We start from the raw sequence: 16,819 nt of genomic DNA on the forward strand, positions 1-16,819 counted from the left end.
TATAACTAAGAAAGGTAGTTTAAGAAGGACAATAAGACTGCCAAATGTCCTAATTCCTCATGAAACTGGTATTTTTAGAGGATGAAAAAAGTCTGAATTTTAAATTCCAGAACTGATTAATTATAAGCATGAACTTATTAAGCTGCTTGTAAGTAACTAACATTCAAGACAGCAACACTGCAGGCTTCCCTATCCTATACACTTTTCTCCCATCCTCGACACCAGAATCACTACAAATTCAAGATAATGATTACAAGCATCTAGATCTACAACTTACAGGTCCATAGCAACACTGAGGATCTCTTACATGAATTTCTGTGCCCAGAGGCTTTTCTGCAACACTGAATTAAAGAAGCCACTGTATCGTTCCTGTAACAAGACAATTATCTTGGAATTAAGACCAAAAAGAACACTTCTTTTCAAAGTCAGTCTTCCAAAGGCTTTGGAGAACAGACAAAATGACTTACATGGCTTACATCATCAGTCTGAAAGCTACATATCTGCACACACCTTGTTCTAAGAAGAGAGGGCAAATTAACCATTATGTCAAAGGCAGTCTTGATCTATAATTTTTTTTTAATGAGGTAGATAATCGCCTTGGAATTACTGTTTTTTTAATGGGGCATTTTAAAAGATTTCTTTTATTTTTGTTGTAGTTGAATGAACTAAGAGGACTACAACATCACTTACCAACAACCCATTAGTGTCACTCCCCAAATTCTTCAGACATGAAGGGGAGAAACGTTTCCTCCCTGTAGCATCAAAACATATTTGGATGTCTGCTGAGCAAGTGTTTAATGGCTTTAGAGGACAATACTAAGAAAGTCCTAAATCTGTCTGACAATTCTCAGCGAGCAGTCATCCTTCCCATCTAGTTGCAGAAGTCACAGAGAGAACCAGAGGTATATTCCTTGTGGAGGAAGAAAAGATCTTGTACTGAACAACTGTCATCCCTTGTATATGTTCAGGATGTGTCAAAGTATATCAAAGGAGAAAACATATATACTAGAAATCCAGAGTAGTGAATCCTGTCTCTATCTCACCACCCTAACTAGTATGGAAGATATTAGTCTCAGTAAAGAAGAGGAGGACAACCCATGAGCTAAGCCACAACTGATACAGTGCTGCTGGCGAGGCCCTCCCTGTGTATGTGGATTCTCTGGCAAGCTGCAAGAGTAATCACAGAATAACACTGCCTCTGTTTGAGGGAGCAGGGAACAAGATTTCTCCAAACCTTCAGCCTTGGCAGAGTTACTTACATTGAATGCAGGATTTTGCCCAAAGAGAAGACATAACAACAAAGATGATCACACGTTTGGTATCACCAGGAAGAATGTAGACAAAAAGTGGCAATGAACACAGTGTCTGTATGTATACAGCATTGTATGTATAACAGCATTATACAAACAATAAGCATTCAGCATGAGCAAAGGGAAAGGACCAGTTCGAAAAACGGGTCCAACACCCCGATCTTTAAAAAAAAAAAGTTAATGTGGATTCTACCGTATTCTAACCATCATGATAAAAAGCAATTAAATATATTTTCAGCAGCATCTATGTAAGCAGCCTTCGATCTCTATGTACTTGTGCTAATACTACGGTGCAGCCCAAGTGACAATAACAAGTCATCCATACTCTCAACAAACTTGCTTTTTAATTTCTCTGTAAAAGACAGTCTTGTTCTTTACAGTGATTTGTACTCATTATCTTATCGTAGCCTATATTCCTCTGCTGGACATTCTGTTTTGAGTATAGGGTTAAGATCATTTCCCATGATTTGCATGTGACGACCACTCAAGAATTAAAGACTCAAAGGTTTCAGATGCTGACACAAATTCCATTGGCACTTCTGTATCTTCACACAGCAGAAAGAGCCTCATATAACACCACACAAAAAGGGTAAAAAGGAAAGAACAAATAAATATTAATCCACTGAACCACAATGAAAACTATGCCAGAGAATAATCTATCCATCTACTCTCCAACACACATCATATTCAAAAGAACAATAGGGTCAAATACCTGGATGTAAGAAGAAAAAAATCTCTAGGTGTTGGAGCACAGCATGAACCATTCTCCCATCAACTTCAAAAACACTGCAGTTAGGTTTACTACCTGCCTTTCTACAGCACCAAAACAACCCCCACCTCTCAAAGAGGCGAAATTGTTTTAAAACTCAATTTGGGAATGTTGGGTAGCCAGCAGTTTATTTACTTCTAGGTTTGGAAAGAGCAAACTGAAAAGCATTGCATATGTAATAGCTGATACTTGTCAATTTTTGAGACAACTGATCAGTTGGACAAGTAACCTGTGCACCCAATGGTTGTGTCAGTGCTGCTCTATCAATAAGAAGGTATTCTGAAGCCCGAGAGATTGTTCAACAGCATAAATAAGTATCAGAAAAAGTAACAAAATCTTTTTTTTTCTCCCTGTTGAACAGCAACAATAGTATTTTGCAACAAATCATTATCCTGACATTTATAGTAAAGGCCTACTAGCGAATCAGGACTAGAAAAAGAAAGGAAGAGAACAAGGAGACCAACACCAGTCACTCAGCGAAAAGCAGGACTAGAATATCAGACATGTCATGGATAAGAGTGTCACGCACTGGCAGATGTATTGAGGAAGGCAGTTGTTCACTGCTGCTGTGATTAACTGGGCACAACACATTGGGGTTGTAGTCTGAATACCAGAAGCTCAGTACTAGTACAAAACTGAAATATAAGATACTGTTTTTAAGTAAAAATATTTATTCTTGAAAGTGGTGTAAAAATGTTTTGGAGCTAAAAATGAAATGTGCAAACACTGTAAGAATCAAGAATCTCTTGGTATACAGAACTAAAAGATTTATAAAATATTTATATTCTGACGACAGGAAAAATGTGTGAAAAGTTTTACTTACTTTGGATGGGTAAATTCATCCACCAGGACAACCTTTTCTATCAAGTCTCCACCAATGGTTCGAGCCAAATCATAGAAATCATTCTTAGAGTATGTCTCAGAAGGCAGCCAAAAGGAGATGTCATTGATCAAAGGTGGATATCTGCTGAGTGGCTAAAAAAATTAAAAAACATACCTTTACAAGTGGCCGGACTTGGTAGGTATACCTACAACTGAACTTGTATAACACACACAGCACACATTTTAGAAGCTTTCTGAAATGCTTTTTGAAGTGCAAACTGACCTTGTAAACTACTGAGATGCAAGATTTTATACTAGGAAACATCTTTTAAAGATCCCCTCATAACCAGTTTGAGTCATTCATTCAGAAGAACAAACTTGTTTTGTTTGCTAGAATCAGCATTTATGAGCCTGAATACACTTTTGGATCAGAGCTGTTTAAAAGGAAGAGATCATTTTAACATGATTATTAACTGGGTAGAATTGCACTTTTTAAAAGCATTTTTCAGATTTTTTACAGATTCAAAGATTCTTATCACATTCACATATAAAATTTATGTATTTTATATAATTTTTATATAACATGATATGTTTACTATTTGTACTGTCCAATTTCACGCTAAGAAAGTCTTATCAATAGGGACCTTCTTATTAAAAGGTTACAATAAGAAACGCACTTTGGCTTGAAAAGAGGGATCAGTTCATTTCCCAGTGGCTTTTTTAGACATCCAAACAACTACAACAACAAAAAATGTATTGCTGTTAGCATAATTATTAATTCCACAAGTACCACAACAAACTCTTAAACATAAAGCGGCGTCTTTGCTGTGGACAGAAAGACCTCATCTTGTGGTCAGAACAGTGTAATTTGTTATTTGTAAAAACAGGAAGAGAACGAGAATGAAAACAACACAATTATTAGTTTTTCAGTTTTGCTGAAACTTCTCTGGAGTCAATGGGTTTCAAGATCTTGCCTTTGCTGAGACGTTTCCCCCTTTGAAAAAAAGAAAATGGTAACGCTCTTCTTTCATGCTCTCTAAGTCATGCAATATCTTACTTCTGCTTTGCATTAATGCACTGCAGTTGAAATAAGTACTTTTGCACAAGATTGTTGGAGTCTGCAGGATAAACCGTCTTTTCTTATTTTGCTTATATGTATATCACAGCTGATGTGTACACCTTGGTCTATACAGTATATTATCTCACTCAAAAATGTATTCCATGCCTGGGAATGGTTTATGACAGAACAGTGAAATCCTAAGTGAATACCTGCTAAAGCAATAAACCTGTTAAAAAGGCAAATTTACAGCATGCTGATTTACACAAATCCTGTTCTGTACAGTGTAAACCAGTCAATAAATATCTGATAAGGAATACAGTGCAAGTTTTAAATTAATAAACACCCTTTGAATAAAATTGTGAATCACAAATGATTATCCAACTTGTTAAAGGAATGAACTTGTCAAATGAATCCATATCCTGTACACCAAATTCAAAAAAATTCACACAATAAAGCCATCACACAAGAGGTTTTGATGAAACACCAATGAATTAAATGTCAACATCTCCTCTGCTACATGAACGACACAGCTGCAAATGCTGGAGGTACTCCTCAGTCAACAACTTGATACATGTGTTAGTGTGAATAAAATTATAATCCTGCAGTAGACCCCTATATTCTCATCTTACCCCTATCTACCACTGTATATACATACCACTGCTAAACTTCAGCAACCTACTGAACACACTTCTAAGCTTGTGGGGACTAATCCAAAACTCACTGAAGTCCCAGCTTCAGGATATTTAATTATTCAACTAGAAGATGTGGCTCATGATCCCAAGTGTGACCACTCCATTTGGACAGGGGCCTTCTTTCATTCCCACAGATACAAGGACACTAAAGAAAAATAATTACACATTCAAGTAACTCAGTGATATCTTAAACCCCCAAAGAAGCAGAGTACCCACAATTCATAGTGAGTGAATGAATATTTGCTATCAAGTTCAAAAGCAGCAGGATTATGTCAGGCACATGAAAACAGCACTCTCCCACTTAAAATGAGGTGTACGCAAGGACCCAATATGGACAGATCTTGCAAATGTACTTGGAACAGTCTGACTTACATTATCAGTGTCATCAAATTCCATGTGAGCCAAGTTACTCAAAGGTGTAACAAATTGTAGGGTCTAGCGTGGCTGGATTATCAAGTCTGTAAGAAAACTGCTTTGAGTCAATTCATGGTGTTACTAGCTTAGATACAGAACTGTTGTAATTTTGTGTGTACACACGTGTGTATGCTCATGTGTGTTACATAGACTGGAAGGACAAATGCTTAAAACAGTGAGCACACCTTTTTTATTACTAGGTAGTAACCTTTTCTCAGAGCCTTTTAATGCAGAAAAATCTTTAATGGTAAAAGACAAGGCAATAAACCTGTATTATACTGTCCCTTCACCACCTGGCTGCAGTCAGCATCATTGCGGTAAGTATTATATCAACACTAAAGTTAGCGTAAGGATAAAATTCTTAGTTCTCAAACATATTGATCTGTTTGTTGTAGAGCTACACGAGCTACATAATTGTCTGTTACCTACACCTAAAACATGAAGAGGATAGGACAAGAGTCTCCAAATGACAGGTCAAGATGAAGTTACTAAGTTTGTATTTAGGCATCCCAGCAAATACATACTGTGGTTCAACAGATCCTGTTGCCATCACTGTCCTCCTTTCTATACTCTCCCGCCCTTTAACAACAGAGAGGTCTAAAGCCCATTGACTTTGATCCCTTTCCAGGTTCAAGGCAAACGGCAGCCCCGAAGACTATTTCCTTATGAATTTACAGACATTTTAGAGGCGGCTCTTGAGAGCAATGTGTTCTTCCCACTACATTTTCCTCTATGCTGTCACCTCCAGCCACCACTTTCAGCTATGTCCTCTTCACGACTTAGGTGTGCTCCAGCATAGTGCTTGGAGAAGCTAACAGGACACCAGCTGGCTCTGCCGCCTGCATGTTGGCCCTGACTGGCACACTGCCCAAGCCCAGAAGCCCTGCCATCCTTCCTTCCCACTGCCTGACCACCCCCCTCAGGTTTTTAGGGTGCTGCTGGAGGTTTTTTTAAAGATTTACAAGTAACTGAAAAGAGGTTCAGGAGAAGGTAGAACTGATCCCACCTGCACAGCGCTGCTGCCAGGCACTGGCCAGACCTGGCAGGCAGCACTGCCAATGGACAGACAACTCCGCACCACTTCTTTGGTCCCATCGGAGTTTTTTCACCACGGCGCTACTTTAAATGTTCTGTTTACTTTCCATTTCAAACACTGCAGTGCACTATCTTTGACATTCTTCAACAGACTTGGAAAACAAGAGTGCTTTCCCAGTAATTACACTATCTACAGCACTAGACTGAGCCCACATTGTAAGGAATATTGCAAAGAATGATATCACATTTTTCAATCACCCAAGGTGAAAGTATTTAGGAGTACTGAATTACTATAATTTTTTTTAATAATAAAATGAAAGCTTATGATGATCCACCCTTTATGATACACGTTTACTAGCCATTAGTCACATTTCTTTCTTCAGTTAATAAGCCAAGTGCTTACTAAAACTGCAAGCTTTTCCCTCTCAGGATGCTAATTTTAGTTTAGAAGTGCTGTACCCTGCTCTGCCGGTCTGCCCAGCCCATGCCTAGATGTACCTGAGGAGTGCATCACTGCCACCTCAGGGCTGTGACTCTTCCACATGGGTTTATAATAGTTTAGGGCATTCCTCATCCCCAACCCTGTGCTCTACCTTTCTGTCTGAGATTACTGCCCCTGCAGAAGCTGATAAAACAAACACATGCCTGTTCCTCCATCACCGCAGTTCATAGCCTGCTGTAGCCAGCTGAAAATTGCCCCTCTCAGTGGTTTATGCTAGTATATGCTGGATGAAGGATTGCAGCAGCTTGAGGCATGGGTGGACAGCTGTCTTAAGCAGCAACAGGATCCACCAGAACTCATCTGTCAGCATAAAATAGCAAATACTTGTGCCCTGGGTATGTTGCCACACCAGGGCGCTACTCTGGACACCCTGGCAGCAGGAATCAAGTGGTCACCGTAAGAGTAGTCTCTGTTCATCCGCACACAGCAAAGGATCATCAGCTAGCCTGGATCCAGATACCTCACAGCTGCACAGGAGAGAAAATAGAATACCTGGCAGAAGCCCCCACCTCTGGAGGAAAACCAGCTGGGAATAATGCACAGTCAGTACCAGCGAATAAGCCGGCACAAGGCCACAGAGTGTCTTCAGCCCAGAGTCCCGAAAAACAGGATGAACCTCAGCACTTCCATAAATATCTGGTATTAGTGGGGGGAAAAAAAAACCCCACAAACAACAAACCAAAACAAAACCAAAAAAGTTTTCCCAGATGCAGTAATCTTGAATGCAACATGCTGAGGGGATGGGAGAAGTTTTGCGCTCTGGCTGTTCACTCAGTTCCCTCCCTGCTTCCAACTGCGGACCAGGGGACACAATGAACGAGAGACCCACATGGCACAGGAAAAAGCTGTACTTATATTTTGAAAGCGGCAACACAAACACAAGGTTAATGATGACATGTACCAAAAACTGGGTTAGCAAATCCACAGCAGCCAAACTATTAAAAAGCCAGCCATGCTTTACTGCCATCACCAGTCTAAGTCAGAAAAATATGAGACTTAGCAGCATCACAGCAGCCAAGCTTTAAGAGTCCTGCATTGCCCCAGTTTTAGATAAATATGTACATAAACTATACAGTTTTAATACAACGTCATACTCTCATGGAAATGAAAGCTTCATTCCTGTAATAGCTAAGACTTTCTTAATACATTCCATGGTGAAACTACATTAATTCAGTGTTATCATAGGAAATTTAAACACGTAACAGCCATGAAATTCAACTTTGCAAATTTACAACTGTAACTTAGCCCCCCTGCACATAATGAAGTTTCCTGTATTAGTGTGTATGCTCCTAGATTTACACTTTCGTATTTATGACCAGCGTAGACAAATTACAGTTGCTGCAGGAAACATAATTTTGAATTTCTTGGCTGTCATGGCTTAAAATTCACAGTCACAACGTTCCATTATGTTAAGTTTTCTGCCCTTCCCCAAATCAATTTTTTTCTTAGTTATATACAGTAAATTCTATGCATTCACACATGTATACAAACACACACACATACGCATTTATGTATAAACAACACACACACATATCTCCAAAGGAGGAAATAGAGAAATTTCAACAGAGAATTTCTATAAAATCTGATAAGCAGATATACAGATATGTTCTGGGATTAAGCTCTTAAAACTAAAACAAATGGACCAGTTTGGGATTGATGCACTGCTCTGTCCTCTTGCGGGGAATGGCAGAAGGGCGTTAGCCTCCAGTGGTGCTTCGAGCTTCTCAGTGTACAGGGCAATGAACACACAGTGGGATCAGCCCTTTTTGGATGGCAGTCCGCTCCCCCCAACAGAGCTCTTCACCTCTGCAAGCTCACATACAGGTATGAGGAACACCATGTGTCTGTCCATGGGAACATCTTGCTCCCTGGATTTCAGGCACTCTGCTTGTACATAAACCATTTTGAGTGGAAGCGGTTTTCTTCGTGCATGGGTGAGAATGCTCTGTCCTTGGTTTGAAGATCATGTGAGTACCTCTGAGTGCCCCAGATGGCTTCAAACCATTAATTCATTCAAGGTGGAAAGGGAAACATCCTTCACTATTTCTCACAGAAGCAAGGGGAAAAGAGGAGAGAGAGCAAGGGAGGCATTCGGTTTCAAATGAAATAAAAAGTGCATTTTTCCCCACACTGTACATACTATAACTATGGACCTGTTACATGGAACCAAAAGGGACTAAACAAATTCATGGTGGACAGATCCTCTAGTAACTATTAAACAGAGTGATCCAACTTCATTTTTTGTTCAGCAGGCTTTATGCTGGATCAGTAAAATTAGAGAAGGATCACACTGTTTTCATACTTGCTCTGCTGTTGTGCTGTTCGCCAAGCACTTGCTGTTTGCCATCATCGTGGGAGACAGCATACTTGAGCTGGATGGTTAGGTATAGCATAACAGGTCTTTTGTCGTTAAGAAAATTGCTTCTTTCATGGCATTCTGGTAACGACAATATTACCAAACCAAACCGTTCTTTTTCTAGTTTAGTGATTTTTCATCTTAAAACAAGTATGAAGGACAGCATAAAGATGTTGAGCTACTGAAGAGAACTGGGTGTACATCATCTTAGATACAACTCCTCTTAGATACGGCAGCAGTACCACACAATTAAGTCTTCTAGGAGCTCTAGGGTTGGGGGTAAAGCGGCAGGATTGCCCAAACATTCCTACAGCCATCCCCATTTCCCCCCCTTTTTACTTTGAACCAGGCTGGTTCCTTTCCATTCCCAAAGGGTTTAATATGTGGTGGTTGACTGAAATGTTTGATTTCTAAGCTGTGTTTAAGAGCCCCAGTTCCAACCCTGCTCTTTTGTTTCAGACAAGAACCCATGTGAAAGCTACGACCTGCCACAAGGAGCATTTGCCTCCAAATACTACAGCTGACTGGACTTGCCAACGCACACCCGCAGGTCGAATCAATCAAATAATATCCCAGTTTCCACTCCAACTAACACAGTTCACAGCCCTTCATGGGGGTGAAAAAGGGGGAGGGATGTCAGACTCCCCTCTAGAGATCAATATCTTGAAGAAAATCATACGTTTGGCAGAAAGACCAGCTTTTATTGTCAGCAGCAGCCTGCACAGTTAAAACAGCACTGGGTTACAAGTCATTGCTGTTCCTCATATTGGCAAAGCACCCTCCTTACCTTTACCTCCCTCATCCCTGGGGAAAAACAGTCATGGAATTATGGAAATACAGGAAGTACCTTGTGCAATATAAGAAAGAAAACAACCATTATCAAGAAACACAGTAAATTAAACTGTTCTTAAAGGTGAAACACCCATTTTAGTCCTAGGTTGAGTAGGGAGGTACCATGGGGCACAGACTGATTTTCTAGCTAAGTCTCAGCCTTCAACGTGGGATGAAGCAGCTGCAGCCCCTCATTAGGAGCTGCAGCTTTGTGCCTGGCCAAATCTGTGGACCAGATCCCTCTCTGCTGTGCGGTACATACCACCATCCTAGCTCTGTCCCCTTCCCACCTAAGCTAAGCCCTATAGGATCTTGCTGAAGATAAGAGTTTCTCTCTTGAGCCATGTTACAGGTTCCCTGAAGGTGCAAACCAAGAAAGAGCTTAACTGCTTATGTTATGCTTAAGTGGTCACCGGGTAGCTCTTCACATCATCTGATTTAGTCACCTTTTCCAATGCTAGTGAAGCAGCTCTGAATAGGAAAAAACCCTGAAGACTCATCACAAATGCACACGTACATGCACGTGTACAAGAACAAATACGACCTTTCTGTCATGCTAAAAGTTACAGCTTATTATAGAGAAGCCTGCCTCACAAAGGAAAGTCAATACCTAATATGACACTGAAAAATTAAGCTGAGTAACAGCCAATGAAAAGATTAAACTTTTTAGATAAGCTGCTCCACCTTTTCCAAGCACCAGGAAGGATGCACAAGAGGACTGGTGCTGGGGCAGAATGAGCGAGTAGAAAGCTTGCGTTAAACACGTTCATCCAGAAGTACTGCTAGTTATTAAGCCTCTGTGGTCCCACCAGAAAGGGACACTGTGTTCTTACACACAACATAAAAATAAAATGCTTGCAATTTAAAACAAAGTCAAACTCATTTAAATTTGTCATGGACCATGCTCCAAGTTTAAAGTCACAATATACTTCACTGAGTGCAAATATATATTTTAAAATACGGTAAAAAACCAGAAACAAGCATGGCTTTTGAGATGCTTTCCAAATACAAAAGAATCACTTCTACTGCCACTGAAAATGTTATTATTATATGGTTAGTAAGGAACTGAAAAAGTGCAGGAAAGACCAAAAAATATGAAAGGATTGACCTAACCCTATGAAAAGCAGAGTTGTTGCAGTGTTGCAGTGCACAAAGTAGAGAGATATTTCCAGATACCCACGCACTTGGCTATCTGGATATGCCTTGCCACTTGTGACCTGATTCTAAAAACCAACAAAAAATAAATATGATTCCTAAATATTGAACTCTCTGCTCTGTCCTTGACTAGTCAAAAGTAATTTCTCATTCCCATGGAACAGATAGGACTCACAGGGAGAACCACCAAAAGCGATGTCTCTCTACCACTCACTCCCACATCTTCTCAGCTTCTTACAATCCCCTCTTCAAAGCACCAGGGTGCAGAAAAGATCAGCCTGACATGTTCCGATAGCAGCTATAGGGCTACTGTGGAAAAGTATGCATTCTCCTCATGCTTCTTCCCTGACATTTCAGTTGATGGTCTACTGAGCTAGTTGGTTTTAGGGCACTAGTCTCCCATTTCAAACACACATATATCACTGCAAGACAACTAAAAGCAAAGAAATGCTTTTTCTGGTATTGCTTTTCCATTTGAGCAGTTGCTACCAGAGAACTGTTGTGACACAAAGGGGAACAGATGGGACAATCTGTTTATTATGTTGTGGTGTCATCTATAGAAAATGAGCAAGCTTGTGTCCTGGAGAAGGAATCCAGCGGATTTGGAATCACCAAAACAGTAAAATGGATTCTCACATCAAACCTAATAATCAACACTTAGGACTGCCTTTTGCACAGGCTGTCCATATTCTGTCTGTCATTCCTACCCAAATCTCCCACCCGACAGGCAGAATCACTCTATCAGGTTTTTTGTAGCAGGGGTAAAAAGGACAGAGAAGACACAGACCTCAGAAAACAAACCGTCAATGAATAAAGACTGTATGTACCAATCCTGCACTTTTCTAAAAACTATCTACCATGCCTGCAAGGTAACCCAACTTCTCAGCAGATACTAAGAATTTCTTCTTCAGCAGTGCTGACCACCTGCAATTCCTGCAGAAGGCATTGGTTGCTGCAGGCATTCAGTGTTTGCCATGCCCAGAAATCAGGCTTCCTCCCTTCCGTTTGTTTGGTTTGTGTGTTTTTTCTCATTATGCTTAATAATAATGCAGAGATAAATAGCTCAGTGGGGTAAAATACTGCACACATCAACAATTCGTATAAAAGATTTATATCTAAATAAAGAATGCAAGTATTTGGAAAGAGACCGCACCAATATGAAGATGTATTTCTTCCAAATACATAGCATAACAATGGAAACAAATTGCACCCAGTGTTTTACTTCAACTTAGACGAAAAATCACATATAAAGCACTGTTGATTATATTTCCTTTTCTGCTCATTTAATCCACCATTCCAGAGAATTATTGTTTAAATAGTAGAATTTCCAGAACACCTGAATATGACTTACACCAAAATAAGCTGGCATCACAAATCTTTCAGGCACACACAACACCTGAAAAAGTCCTTCTTCCTGCCTAATAAGCTGTATTTTTTTTTTTCTCTCTTCCTTCTAAAAAGCATAGAGATTTCCAAGACAACAGCAACGATTCTTCATATTTCTTGGCCAGGTACAACTTCACATAATGCCCTAGACGTTGCTATGCTACAAAGGAACGTCCTCATCTTTCTACACTTCTCAGACTTATGAGCTAATCTGTATCGTCTAGGAAATGCTACTGTAGATACTGCATCATAAAAATCTATGCTCCCATGGAAATTAAAAGATCCCAACTGCCACGTAGAGCAATTTACCTGAGCAGATTACTGGTGGTTTTGAAATATTCTTCATGATTTCCAGTGCCACTAAAATAGCTGGGTTTCCTTCTTCACTTGAGAAAACTGCCCGAGTTGCAATGACTTTTGGCCAAATCCACTACTTCAGGCTCCAGAACAGTCAGCTTCACTTTTTTCCCCCCCTTAAGTACTACAAGACAAATCACATCCTCCAAAGGGCAAAACCAATAATAAAACACCAGGGTAGTGCAGCAAGCTAAAAACACTATCTAACTTTAAAGAACAGAGAAGCTAGAGAGAAACAGAAATGAAAGGCTCTACTTCCTTGTCCAATACTTAGAAGACGGGGAAAAGCCTTTAATTTTTCCTTTCAGGCAGACCCTGAGCATTCCTAAAGCTATACTCTTGTTAAAGAGCAGCAACACTTCGAAACAGAAAATTGAGAACAAAGCACAACAAGCACAAAAAGTACACAACGACAAAATGTAAAGAACATTTAAACCTCTATGAGCAGAATGCTTGTGCAGTACAGGTATTTCTTTAATGCCTTTCCTTATTTTACAAGAATCAGAAAATGGGTTCACTATTGCTAATTTAGGAGAACAGGTTACATGTGGGAATAATTATGCAAACTGGATTTAACACATGTGCAAGAGCAGGAGGATGCAAGCAATCCTCAAAAGAGGTGATTTCTTCCCATTATTAATTTTTAGAAAATTGTAAAAACAAATCCTCTGCAGCATATGCACCCCAAAGCATTACTTACTTATCACATTTTGGTTTAGGCTGTCACTATGGGTCCATGTGTCTCTCACACTAGCAAGATGAAGGAAATTGAGGACGGGTATGATAAGAATAATACGGTCCTCCCCAACTGTGCTTTCTGTTGTTCGGTTATTCTCTGTAGCCTAATTCATATTCTGATCAGAGAAGCGGTAGTTGAAAATCAGGTTTTTTTATTAACACCAGGTACTTCAAAAGATGCTCCTGTTCACACATACGCACACATGCACCCAAGACTGTTCTCCCCAGTCCTCGTTTCCTAGGGACACTCTACAGCTGAGCTACAATGGCTAATCATGATGCAGGTGATGACTGTAGGGGTTTAGGCATGATTTTAGAGACAACTTTACCAAAAGCTCTTTGCAAAATGTATCTTTTGTGTGTAAAACATTGGCACAAATGTTAAAAGAGCTATCAAGTAAAGTAATCTTTGACAAAACCCACCTTTTTATCCAAACCTGGAAAAAAGAATTAGAGCGTATTTCCTTCTGGTTTCAAGATAGCTCCTTTTTTTTTTCTTTCCTTTTTTTTTTTTATTATATTTCTGTGGTTGTGTATGCATACCAATATGTATCTGTATCTCTGAAGACACAAACTTGCATACCATAAGTGCTTAGGTACATTTTAAACAGGAGTTTATTCTTACATTACATGCATAAGGTACACTCACAAAGATATCTTTAACCCTGCTGTAGGCATGCAGATACTCATGTTGTGATTATTACCCAGGACTGCCAGTCAGAAACCGGGGTCCCATTAGGCAGATGGAGCACAAAACGAGAGCCCCTGTCCCGAAGAACTTTCTGCCCTAGGATAGCGTTGGGGAAGACATGCTGAGGCAGGAGGTACAAGACAACTACAACTGTAAACAGCATGGAAAACAGAATTATTGAGTAGGGAAATTGAGTCACTTGTCAGGTCAGGGCCGAAGATTAAAGTCAAGGTAGTTACTGTGCCGTCCTCCTAGCCAGAATTCTATTTACCGTGCTGTAATTAAACCAATATTAGAAAAATACTGGCAAAAGTGTAAAGGCTACCCTCCTTACTAGCTACATACTTCTGCAGACAGTAAAACTGAAAGCTCTGAACATCTGTGGATTCCTGCTGAAACCACCAGCAGCTGTTTCTCATAGCTTCACATAACCAATACGAAATCTATTGTTATTTTAGTTTTCCAGGTTTAATCCTTCACCTAATATTAATTTAATGAGGGTTTCAGCATATATATCGCTCCAGGAAATTGCTCCATGGCTTATTTAAGCACTTTGTATAACCATTATACTTCATCATTTGGGATGCGATAAAGATCAGTTGATATATTCAGCAGCAGAATTACTCATTTGTGAGCTATTTGTTTTAAAGAGCCTCAACGAGTCAAACTGCAAATATATGAGGTTTAGAGATCAGAGCAAGCCACAGTAACACATGCTTTTTGAAGCTTATTGCACTTTTTGCTAAGTAATCATTTAAATAGTATCAGGTGTACTTTGACTGGGTTGCATTGGCTTTTGCATACAAAAAAAAAAGACCAACAGCAAAATGATTCTACTGACAATAACTGTACATTGCAGCAGTACTGGTAAGTGGAAATTAATTTTTTATTTACCTCATGTTTGGGTGACCTCAAAATTCAGCCAAGGCTACAGTTGTTCCTTTTTGTTTAAAAACAAATTGGAAGGAAGTCCCTGGTGGTCTGTTCCCAGTTGCTGGGAATCTCTTTCACTTGTATTAGATGACACATCTGCTGGGTATACCACATTCTCTACATATTCACCCATCATCCCCTAAACTAACAACATGCTCTAAATTCAGCCACACCTGAGACGGGCATTGCTGAGACACTATTTTTTTCTTTTCTTTGTGCCAAAGCCTTTCATGGGATACGCTGTGAATGATATCAACCATGAAGATTTGAGAGGCTGGGTTTCTGCTATTTCGTTCTGACTTTCCAGACTACAGAGAGGCAGAAAAATAAATATGATCTTGAGTCTTTCATTTGTTTTTGAACAGGAATGTTCCTTCTTTTATGTGAACTGTTTTTACATTGATTGCATGGAAGGACAATGGCAAACACCTGGTTTGGGAAGATATGGAGAAGCCAGTTTGAAATCCACAGGGGACACCTACAGACTCAGTGTCCTTTGGATTTCATGAGTGTTGCACAGTTGTGTTCCACTTGGGATGCCACCGTTGGTATCCAAGTGATAAAAAACTTTCAACAAGAATAGCTGTGTGTCTTCATCCAAGTTACTCTGTCCTTTCCCTCTCCTCTAGTCCTTGACTTTTCTTTCAGTCACTTCTGGACTCCTTCCTTCTTTCTTCCAGGACTGAGGTTCTGGATCTCCAATTTACACAGAAGGAAAAGGTAGAAGACTCCCAGCGAGCAAAGGCTCCTCTTTCCACCCAGGCTACTCACTTCCCTCACTGATCCATGACCTTTTCCTTGTGGCTGCTTATGCATGCAGGCCGCGGTGCTGGGGCACACACTACCCAGTGGGAAAGCCACCTTACAGGTTTTATCCTCCCATCTTTCCCCAGTCACTTCTGGTCTTATCCTGCCTCCAAGAAGAAAAGTGCTGTCTCCCCAGTTGTGCTGAGGGCATGGGGAAACACTGAGAAGTAGATCAGGGAACTGATATGGCTTTAAGGAACCACAGAGGAAAAAGGGGCCCTGATCCACGTCACAGTGTAGCCACATAAGTAGCTGCTGTGGTACAACTGGAAGCGCAGAGCAGTACAGCACATGACAAAAAAGCAAAACACTGTGCCTCTCATCCTGCTACTGTGAGAACCAAGGCTCTGGGGACAAGTGGTAGACAACAGTCACAAAACCACAAAAATCCTTCAAACAGAGAGGAGTTTCAACTGCTGTCTCTGACTGGACCTGCAGTCAAAAAAGAGAACCATCTTCCAGGTGGGTACGGTATGGGTATCACGTTGCAAGTTTCCAAAAACCCCTGTGGCACTCTCTAGGTTTGTTAGTAAAGCCCTGGGCTTCCCACATAGCCGAGAATTTGAGGAAATACAGAATGACATCCAGCTTTTACAGTTATGTGCCATGTCATAAAACCTGAACTGGTGATTTAACTGTGTTAGCATAGAAAACTGAAAGTAAGGATGAAATATTTTGCTCTTTTTACATATATATACACATACATATACTCCCCCAATCTACACACAAATTCCAACTGGGACAGTTGTGTACAAAACGGAAAACTCACAACATCCAGAAAGAACAGCACAAACCAGCTATTTTTCTTCAAGTCATCACCAGCAAGACCAAATCTGCTATTGGCATGTAATAACTTGAGGGGTCAAGATGAGAGTTTTCAAATATTCTAAGACTGTGAAAACAACCTAGAATTACTTAAAGTATTTTCAAGGAACAGAGGTGAAGGAGAGGAATACAGCTA

The 16,819-nt window shown here is 40.1% G+C and overlaps 1 protein-coding gene across 1 annotated transcript in view; it reads right to left on the reverse strand.

The window, feature by feature from the left end:
• FARS2 (phenylalanyl-tRNA synthetase 2, mitochondrial) overlaps positions 1-16,819 on the reverse strand; it is a 253,211-nt gene that overhangs the window by 77,564 nt on the left and 158,828 nt on the right. The window contains exon 7 of the mRNA XM_059815458.1: positions 2,903-3,054. Within this exon, the coding sequence (XP_059671441.1) occupies positions 2,903-3,054 (152 nt within the window). The remainder of the gene's footprint in view (positions 1-2,902; positions 3,055-16,819) is intronic.

Source organism: Gavia stellata, chromosome 3 (assembly GCF_030936135.1).
Source record: "Gavia stellata isolate bGavSte3 chromosome 3, bGavSte3.hap2, whole genome shotgun sequence".
Taxonomy (NCBI): Eukaryota; Metazoa; Chordata; class Aves; order Gaviiformes; family Gaviidae; genus Gavia; species Gavia stellata.